The sequence below is a fragment of the Cephus cinctus genome, unplaced genomic scaffold (assembly GCF_000341935.2).
Source record: "Cephus cinctus unplaced genomic scaffold, Ccin1 Ccin1_scaffold0123, whole genome shotgun sequence".
Lineage (NCBI taxonomy): Eukaryota > Metazoa > Arthropoda > Insecta > Hymenoptera > Cephidae > Cephus > Cephus cinctus.
In genome coordinates this window covers 2,387,448-2,397,950 of record NW_014332857.1, presented here as the reverse complement: position 1 = coordinate 2,397,950, position 10,503 = coordinate 2,387,448, and the positions used below count along the sequence as shown (strand labels likewise).

Here is a 10,503-nt window from a genome sequence, read left to right as displayed (position 1 = left end):
GGGGGGGGGGGGGATGAATCGTTCGATCAGGATGGATATAAATATATGATAATAGGATTAGGGGTAAATACGCAAGAAGGGATGATCTAGATTAAGGGGGTTTGAGAGTGTTGTAGAAAAATCGAAGAGGACGGTGGTAAAGGCTAAACATATATACCGGGTGGTCGCGACAGAACCTGGAGCAGTTATCGAGAACGTTATTGGCAGTTTCCACAGGTTTAATAACGGGGGACGCGTAGGAGGAAAAGGTTTAAATTTATGGGGTCGCGGAATTTCATTCGTTTCGATATGGTGCCGCCATTTCTTTTGATCTTCTTACGTCACTGTGGAATATAGTGCCGATACAATTCAGTATTGATTGGTATGAATGTAAAATTTTCAAAATTCACGTGCCCCCCCGTGACTTAAAAAATATAATTATACGACGCGGTTTTTTTTTTCAAGTGGTAAATAATTTTTTTCTTCATCCCCTAAATCTTCCAATCCTTATGAATCTAGTCCTCCTTCATCCCTCATTGGTATCCTCTCGCACCCCCCCCCGCCCCTAAAGACGGTTTTCTTCCAAGTTTTTCCTTTTTCATTTTTTTTTTTTTTTTTTTACGAGCTTCACGGCAGACTGGGCCAACGTGTAGCTTGGTGTAGAGGGTGGGTTTTATTAGGTCGTTCGGGGGTTGTAATTCAATTCCAAGCCGGAATGACATTCCGGGCTGGCGGACTCTGCTGAGTGCTCCACTAGGGGTGTTCGCGACGTCCAGTTGATACTTTATTATCCGTACAGCCCACGCTGTTGGTATCTTTGAAAACGGGGCTCCTTTTCGAGAGAACCGTTATGTTGACGTTGGGCGTCGGCGTCCATCCCCTGTTTGACCATCCTTAGGGATCCTCCTGGATATATAAGCTAGAGGGGGCATAAAGCATCTAGATAGAGTGGACTCCTCGTTTCCTTTTATTTATCTATTTATTTGTATCACCACTTCTCTTTGTCCCTTTCGGTCTTCTGTCAAAATGGGGTACGTCGGGCAGTCCAGAAACGAACCCCCTGAAGAGGTTCCAGATGAAAGGTAATAGTACTGATAGAAATATATATATTTTTTTTCTTTCACTAATTTCTTATACATTTTTGACGATCCTCGTTACAACAGCAATTTCATCCCCTAGACGTCATTCTCAAGTATATTTATCATCCACCCGCCCACGCAATACTTCCAATATGCTTACCGCGCTGTCACTGGCAGCCATTCTACAAATTCTTTGGATACGCTGGTACCTTGATGAATTTTCTTTCTTTTTTTCCCCCTCTCTCTCTTTTCACTTTATCACGATTCTCCGAGCACTGTCGAACGTTCTGGGAATATTCCAACGGCTGCGGGATCAACGACCCCTAGGGAGGTTACAGTTATTCTTAATCAGGTCGCCACTGTACTATTGTGAGAATTGATTATCGCCCGATGGAAGTGCTAATCCGAGCCAGTCGCCTCTCCCGCAAGGTAGTTAGCATTGGTTCTCCGTACAACGTGGTAATGGAAAGGCGGATGGAGAGGGACGTAGAAAGAGCGAGAAAAGAAAGGAAGGACAAAATTAAAGAGAAAGAAAAAAAACATATACCTCGTTCCGCAGGAGTTAGAACATCTAGTCTCATCTAGTCAGTCCAGTTAGAAATATTGTAAAACGTTACCAAGCTATCAAAATAGCTGGAAAAAAATTAAAAACAAAATTCAAAAAATATATATTACCTCGTAATATCTATCATGAAATTTGGACTCGATTTAATCAGCGTATCGACAATCCTCGCCCTCTCATTGATCGTTGCCGGTCAGGAAGATTCCTACAATGTGGATCATGACGTCTTTAAAAATGGAAACGAAAGTGAAGTCCTAGAGCGAGAAAAAAGAACTCTGGTATATCCAGACCCAACGAATTTACTGGTAAGCATGAAAAAAAAAAGTTAAGTTATAATCGCAACCAGTCGAATATTATTTATTTGAATTTCCCGCCCTTCTAACCTAGTTAATCTTCGGTCTTGGTACGCCGCTCCAACTGGACGCCGCGAGCGTGATAGTCGGTGCTTTCACTAAACTCCTCTACGCGTTACCGGCAAACGCTACTTATTACACCGAACCAGGTGTATATTACGCACGTAATACCAAAAGTCGTTGGAGCATTTACAAAGTATTGGAAACAGCAGCGGAAGTCTATGGTTTCGGTGGAAAAAGTTGCATCCTCCGCGCCATCTGTGAGGCAGCGGCGGTACCATTCGATCACGACCACGGATTGTTTGGTCAACTTTTTCAAGCATTTTTAACGTGAGTATACACGATTATATATCTGCATAATATACATAAAGTGTAATTCACGGCAAATTGCATCAGCTGAAGTTGGACGCGAATGAACGATCGTTAATCGAGGCGGCGTGACCTCGTTAAACTAATGAAAGAATGTGAAGCTCATAATGTTAATAACGTTATGGCTTTGATTTTATTTTTTTTTATTTCAACGATGCCAGACTGCTTTAGCTGAACCACCCATCTGCGGCCAACTTCAACTACTAATTTTTTTTTCTGAATAACCCACTATACATAAAAAAAAATTTTAATTCATAACCTCAAATTATTTTTATATTCCATTCACTCTTTATTCCATCTGCCTACCACAATTTCTACGGGTTCCTTCTACATATCATTTTGTACTCTATGGTCTCCTCTCATTGTCAGTCCGTCCAGCACGAACGAGGAGCACGACGAGTATCAGGATAGGGACTATCATGCGGCAGAACGTCTTGGGAAGCACGTAGGCGAGAATTGCCACGTCCTTTATCCGGAGTGCGAGAAGAGTATCCTGGACGTGTTCTCGACGACGTCTGCTTAGAAGGAATGGAGTGGATGAAGGAAGGTGAAATAAGGAAAAGAGTGAATGAGGAAGGAGAGAGAAAGAAATGGGTAATAAAAAAAAAAGATCAAGGAACAAACTAGATATGTCCCAAGAGATTATATTTTTAGTGCTAGCTATCAGAATTTTCTTCGTCTCTCTTTTCTTATTTGTATTATTTATTTTGACGTTTTTCGTTATTACGAGAAAATTTTTCAAAGATTACCGACTTCACATGTCCCGCGGGATTTTAACCTCGATACACTTTACGTGAGCTATCTTTTCCACCCTCTCAGTGTCCCACGTCCGTCGCTTCCCTCTGCTACCTAATCTTACCTCCAACATTTCTATCTCGATCAAACTAATACTTCAATTACTCGAGCAAACAGAAAAGACGTACCGGGATTCGTCATCCTTAATTGGGTCACTTCGGTCTCTTTCTATCAATTTATTTCGTCGTATTTCTCTTTTCCACCTTTTGTTTACTCCTTATTAATCCATATTTTGTTCACTCGACAGGACGTCGATATTAATTTACTCGGGTGTAAAAATATGTATTTATATATAAAATAAAAATTGATTTTACATTTTCTTTTAATCGATATCTTCCAGTCTCTGGCGAGTAGACGAGAATCCAAGGGGTTAATTTTGATCCAAGGTGTAGTTCCTTTAAAGGGGCTGGTCAATTTGGTAGGAGCTTCGGGACGATAAGGGTTGCAAGTGGGAGTTTGGGTCAATGAGATTATGTGCCGGCAAAAAGACGACGGCCATTAACGTGTTTGGGGTTGAAGCCAAATGGGAGGGTGGTTGAAAAACCAACCCCTATTATTTACAGTCACGGTTATCTCCTTGATAAGGAATTTTCAGGATCGAAATTATACGGTGACTTAAGGCAGATGATTCTTAGAAGATTTTCTACGAATGGGGGATGAAAAAAGTATAACTGCCAAAGCGATCCGCATCAGCAGATACCATTCAGACGTCCAATTTTTCATTTCCCTATAAGGAATTCGACTTCCCGTTAGCGGAGACCCTTTTTTTCACGAATTGGTCCAGCGACCTCCGAGAGGACAGCTCTCTGTGTCCCTCGAGGGGATGAAACGTGCCAGGGTGGTTTTCTCTCCCTAGGAAAGAAAACGCAAGGTTATGACTCCCTGCGGATACGACACGTACCAATTTTCGCCTTCGGACTGCGATCGAACTTTGGCAACCCTTTGTGGGTGTTTCCAACCACCCGTTTTCGAGCACTTCCGGGGCGTGAGGTATCCCATCCATTTCATATGTATCGGTCGCTACGAATAACAAGCGGGAAACGATCAACTTCCTGTACACTGTAGTCTGCACTGACAATAATCAAGTGTGTATAACTGTATATATATCTACCTTCATTTTACCTACCTTTGCTCTGTATAATTAAGATATTTCATTGATAATTCGGATAAAAAATAAAAAAAGGACTTTTCAATTGAAAATATGTCTGTAAATGGGTAATTGAATTTTTTTGTCTATATTTACATATTTCATAACATAAAAAAGAGAGTATAGTATACTGTAAAATATGATATAATTTATATCTATAATCGACTAAGGTCGATTCACATGGAACGGTCGTCCTATAGATGTCTGTTGAACTCAACTTGAGAATCAGTTGAGTAAGCATTGCTGTGCAGCAGGTTAAAAAAAACATCTTACGTGATACCTGATCAGTTTACATGTACAGCAAACCGAGAATGTCGAGTCTTCTCTCTGTACTGACTCTCGTGGGCTTTTTGGGACGTATTGTTGGGACCGACGGTTACCTGGTATATCCGGAGAACACAGTGCTTCAGGTGAGTTTAATAAATATAAAAAAAAGGGAATCTACCAGACTGTCATTATTAAGATGACGTATACCAATTTTTTGTTATTGAATTTTAGCAATTTTTTTTATCGACAAATAGCGGGGGAAGGAAAAAGTAAGTGCAACATTTTTTAGGGCCTTCCAAAGATAACTAGTATTTTCTTAGGAGTTCATCAATTACACGGTGTCATTTATTTGTCTGGAATGCATAATCTTATCTGAGCCGAAGGAAAAAACTAAGGAATCAAGATTCGCTGGGGGCTAAAACAGAGAACGGGAGATGGAGATAAAAAAATACTTTTTAAAAAAATGGAGCACTGTCTCTTGTGGATCCATGTGACGAATGGGGAATGCTGATCGAATGTATTTGATTGATGATTGGCTGATGGGGTATGGATCTAACTGAAATAGCTGGGGACTATTGAGGAAAAACGCACGAATACGGGTTTTAGAGTTACACTGATATTTTTCTTTTTGAAACTTTCCTGTCGACCTACTATCTGTAATAAATGTGTAATTTACATGCCAACTAAGCAAAAACGGTAGAAAAGAAAGAGGGGTGGGAACACTTGAATAAGTGAAATTCTTCATTTTATGTAATTACTGCATACATTTTAATTTGTCTCTTTCCATGCCTTTCACGAATATATTTTTAAGTTTTCAGGACTTGAATAAATCTTTTAAATAAATTTCCCATTTGATGTCAAGCTGTAATTAAATTGCACTATTTTATTTATTCTTGCAGCATGTCATTGGAATCTCCCTACCGGTATTTACGACGAAACGCGGAGGCGTGGCATCTTCCATAGGATTTCAGCTGAATTTCGTATTACCATATAATGTTACGCAATTCGAGCCGGTCGTTATACCAGCCAGACAAGCACGAGATTTAACATTGGAGGATACGTATAAGTCAATCGAAACTATGCTAGATGAGTAAGTAATTCTAAAAATAAAGAAAACGACAAATACAGGATAAAATAATTCTAAAATTTCTATTACACAAAACAGTCACGAAAGACGGTCAGAGTGTTCTGAAATAATACAAAAATTTACCATGAGCGATAGGTATAAGTTTGTATATTGGATAAAAAGAGATAATTAATAAAAAGAACTTTAATCAGCAGCAGGATAAAGTTTACACATTGCTTTGATAAATAAACTTTTTTCACAGGGCAAACAGACTAATTACATGATTGAGTGATTAATGATTTTCAAAAATTATCTAAGATCTACCATAAATAAATCGATGTACAACCTTCAAATCCGTGGAAATAACTCAGAAGAATATCAAATAAATTCCAATAGTCCAAGAACATATGGGGATCCCATTTTTACGTGTAGCGTTGACAAATAAGCAGGATGCAATGTACCGTAGAAAAATGTTAACTTCCGGGAATGTCACTGCGCGATCTCGAAACTGTTCAATAAGATTGTAAACGGTGTCGGAACGTGACGGAGTTTGGTCTTTTGTCGGCATTGAAAAGTTTTCAAGTGTAAAGCGAGAGACACGCGACAAACTACGAGCGTCCATCTTAACGTAGAGGCGGCATAATAGTAGCGTCGGGAGGCGGTAGAGGTCAGGTCGACTCTAAGAGACAAGACAACGAATAGCAGACGTTTGGTAATTTTTCAGACATGGCTGGCACGGGCGCGAATGTCTACTGAGAACGATCTGTGAATTAGCCGAGTTGCCACTGGAGAGAAATAGACAGGATCTGTTTGAGGAAATCATTTATTTGCTTCTGACGTAAGTAAACTATCCTTTGTAAAGTTCAGCTATGTTTTTCAGGCCTTAAAACATTGACAGTTTCATGCATGTACACAAAAAAAGATTTCACCTAAAAAAACACACATTTGAGAAAATCGTATCTATATATGAATATCCCTAGAATCTAGTGACAATTAAACTCTATTGCTTGTATATTCAGGCCTTCTGAGGATCTACCGGAGGCGGTTAATTCGAATCACCGGGCCGTCAATAAATTATATCAGGAAGCTGAACGATTGGGTAAGTCTGGCGGTGACTGCATCCTGGCTTATCCCGATTGCATCGAATCACCTCTGGAATCGTTTACCCAGATCGTATTTCCGTCTAGGGATGAACCCTAACCTCGGCCGATCTTCCTGGCTTTCTCCTTGATATACGTTACGACTCAATATCTCTATCTATATACACTGCTGAGTGTATATATATATATATATTTAACAGACAGCACAGTACACATGCTACAGTATATATTTAGTTGAAAGACATCATGCCTATGGGTTAAGTGATCGTAACGCCGCGGAAGGAAATATTCCAAGATGGTGAACATTTCAAGATGATGTGTTTGGGACAGCTTAACAACCATATTTACCTCTTGTTTCCTACCGAATATAACTAATATCTGGAATAGTTATGTGCTTTAGGAAAGTTCGTGGAAATCCTTCCTAAGTGTAGTGTTTCCAGTGATAAAGGACACTTGTATATGTAGCCTAATTCGAAAATCTTTACGTATATATATTTACTTACTTTATGTGTATATATACTTCATAATTATCGTTTTCATTAATATTATTTGAAAGAAATTAAACAACGCTAGTTATGAAATTTAAATAGATGAGAAGGTGTCAATGTTAAAATAAAATTAAAAAATTCGTTTTCATATAAAAATGAAAAAAATAGTTCTGCTAACTTTCCGCGATATCCATTTATCGTCGTGTGATCGTCCATTACATTATTCCGTTACGTCGTCCAGCAATTTTCGAAAGCGGTATTTCAGGTATAATTCAATATTTTATTAACGGCCGGCGCGTGCAAGCGTATACATCCAACAAGCGTATCCATGTTAAATCAATCTGAATAAATCGAGTCGGTACGTGCATATTGCTTCACAAAATCAAAACACCAATACTAATAGCTTAACGATAATGGAAGATCACGAAATGTATATATATATACACATACAAACAACGTTATAAATCACTATGCATCGATTAAATATTTCGTAAGTTATTATTGAACGTCATACTTTCATACAAAAGCAGGAAAATCATAAATATAAACGTGCGTCAGGATCATAGGTAAAGCGATAATTATTCTGTCAATTAGTATTATCGCTCGATTAATCAACATTTAAAAGTAACTTGATGCGAAAGCTCAATACGATAACAATAATTATTAAATTCGGCCGTATTTCAGTTATAACACAGACGATTATGTAATAGAGTGACATATGGCGACAGTGGCGCTGATCAAAGACCGCGACTATGAAAACGTCAGTGAACGAACGTAAAGCGAAGAGGGTAGGAAACTGGTAGGTGGATAAATTCGAGAACGAACAAACGGAACGGGAGGTTAACGAACTGCGAAATTGAATAAAATCGAATAACGAATTCCCGATCGATTCTATACGTATAAATAACTAACGATAGTTCTACCATAGTATAACACGTAGATTTGTATTTTATATGAATAAAATGACAGCCGCCATTGTTCGACCCACGTATTATACTTATGTGCTTGATATGGAATTGTATATAATACAATGGTGTATATATGTATATATGTACTAAATACGATTAAATTATTATCCAACCACATAAACTCCAAACACCAATTACAGGATAGTTGGAGAAATTCTGTAGTACAGGTCGTTGCGCAATATACATATTCAAACCGGCCCTATACCACGTGGCTAAGAAGATTTCTATGTTCTGTTTGATGTAACGACGCTTGTAAAGTTATTAGAGAAATTCACGTCGTCCTTAACTCCCGAAACGTCGAGAATCCCGATCACCGGCGTGTCGCACTCCCGAGCCCTGTTTCCCTAGTAGGAAACTTGTAGGAGTTCCCGGAGTTTCCTTTGTACTGGGAACTTGTAGCGTCTCCCTATCTGACCCAAAACTTTCTAGACTTTGCACGTACAGTCCTTTGAGAATGGCCGATAGGCTGCGCGCAGTGTCTCTTCTATGGGTGTATCTATGCGGTTTGTTTAGTCTATGGACTAGAGGTAGCGAGTAGACATTGGACGCCATAGAAAATTATTTTTACCAAGAGACGCTTGCTCAGTTGATATCTGTACGTTGAAAGGGGCTGAACGGGGCCTTAATTCCTTCCTGAAGCAAGTCAATAACCTTGTTAACGTGTACTTGTACGGTTCCGTTATGAAGTTAATGTAATGTACAAATAGCTGGTGGTTCGACGACTGTTTTCTGACTGATTGGAATCGAGTTTACTTTGCAGAGAGATTTAACGTTGACTGCGCTTTTCTTTGAGCGTCGGACCAGACGATTTTATTTGAACGTGTTTACTCGATCGATCGCCATCTTTCTATTGAAGCTGACGGAGTGACTACAGTGAGTTTCGTGTCTTTGGATTTTTCCTGACTGTTGGACTGAGAATAGTGATGTCTGTACTATTCGTGTATTTATTTCTTCTCCGAGCAGTTCGACGGGAGCCTGTTCGTCATTGCGGTTTCGGATTAAAGTGAATTCAACCTCAAAAGCAGCCACCCCTTCAGGATATGGATATAGGGGTTGTTATCTCTGCGGTTTTACTCGGTCTGGTTTGCCTATATCAAACCGGAAATGGGGATGCTTCGAGGGTGGAGAGGCAGATTTTATATCCGCCACCCATTGTCTTTTACAATGGTGGGACTTACAAGGTATTTACAGAAATATTTTCCTGGGGTAAGTTACGCCTTAGATATTTCATCTGCATAAAACTGTAATTGGTGGTCAGACGATTTTTGCACTTATTGAAGTCAAATGTCGAATTTCGAGAAAATTAATCGTAAGTGGATGTTATTGTGTCAGGGGAAAAAAATGGTAAATTCAAAGAATCCCTAGGAACAATATAAAATCGTTTTTTACCTTTGGAACGGAGATTCTAGTAACTTTTTACAGTTCCCTACAGTGCATTCATTCTCGTTAAAGCATTCTTGACTCGAGCAGAGTAAAAGTGCCGACCCACATTTCCCCGTAATATTCCATGGGGATGCCGTGAAAACGGGAAGGTTGTTATTGAGCAAGGGAAAAGGGAAAAAGGAAAAATAAAAGATGAAAAAAGAAAATTGTCTGAGGACGATCAAACAATTTTCTAAGAAATCCCGCCGCGGGCAGTGAGTACACCAAAGCGTAGCTACCAGCCGTATTCCCATTTGTTTTAACCCCTATACACACCGAAGGAGGCCTAAGCCTTACATCAACGGCAGCTAATAAAAAAAAAAGGGGATGAAAGCCAGTGAGAGAAGAATTCAACGGGGTTGAAAGTTTCGACGTTAAGAAAATCAATCAATTTATTGATAAGCTCGTATCTCCAGTGACATTCGCATCCCTCCCACTGATATATCCGTTGCCTCGCTTTCAACCCCCATTCATCGAAGCTACCGTTACTTACAACTAAGGAGAGTCGTCCTAGAGGAAGGAAGTACGAGTGAGTCAGGACGTTTCGTGGGGTTTCAAAAAAGAGGAAAACTTTTACGACAGGGTAATATCAGGGTAGTTCTCCGAGTCGAACCCGCCAACCCAGTAAGGGGGGTAAGTGGAATTCCAAAAGTTGAAATATGGAGAAGAAGAGATCCCTTTACTTTCCTATATATATATATATACACTGAATCTACTGGCATCCAGGTTGGCTACCTTGTTCGTGGAAGCTCCTATTGCGAGTAAAAAAAAGTCCCTACATTTTCTTCGACTTCTACCCTTCCATTTGCCTATGTACACCACGTCATCTTCAATTCTTCATTCTCTCTTTATACTCATCTTTCATAATTCCCATCCTCTAATTTTACCACGCCCCCCCCCCCCCCCCC

At 39.5% G+C, this 10,503-nt stretch overlaps 3 protein-coding genes across 3 annotated transcripts in view; all 3 read left to right on the top strand.

Moving 5' to 3' along the window:
• The first annotated feature begins 1,433 nt into the window (after positions 1-1,433).
• On the top strand, positions 1,434-2,951 carry LOC107274883. The gene is made up of 3 exons (XM_015754439.2): positions 1,434-1,925; positions 2,008-2,303; positions 2,712-2,951. The coding sequence occupies exons 1-3, from the start codon at positions 1,749-1,751 to the stop codon at positions 2,863-2,865; spliced, it is 627 nt and encodes a 208-aa protein (XP_015609925.1). The 5' UTR covers positions 1,434-1,748; the 3' UTR covers positions 2,866-2,951.
• A 1,638-nt stretch (positions 2,952-4,589) lies between these two features.
• Positions 4,590-8,203, top strand: LOC107274874. The gene is made up of 5 exons (XM_025079780.1): positions 4,590-4,694; positions 5,451-5,641; positions 6,342-6,455; positions 6,637-6,716; positions 6,805-8,203. Exons 1-5 carry the CDS (start codon positions 4,596-4,598, stop codon positions 6,846-6,848), a joined length of 528 nt encoding a protein of 175 aa, XP_024935548.1. The 5' UTR covers positions 4,590-4,595; the 3' UTR covers positions 6,849-8,203.
• A 730-nt stretch (positions 8,204-8,933) lies between these two features.
• The window catches only part of LOC107274873, a 3,544-nt gene continuing 1,974 nt past the window's right edge, over positions 8,934-10,503 (top strand). Inside the window, exons 1-2 of the mRNA XM_015754434.2 lie at positions 8,934-9,046; positions 9,137-9,354. Coding sequence (XP_015609920.1) covers positions 9,214-9,354 — 141 coding nt within the window. The 5' untranslated portion in view covers positions 8,934-9,046; positions 9,137-9,213. The remainder of the gene's footprint in view (positions 9,047-9,136; positions 9,355-10,503) is intronic.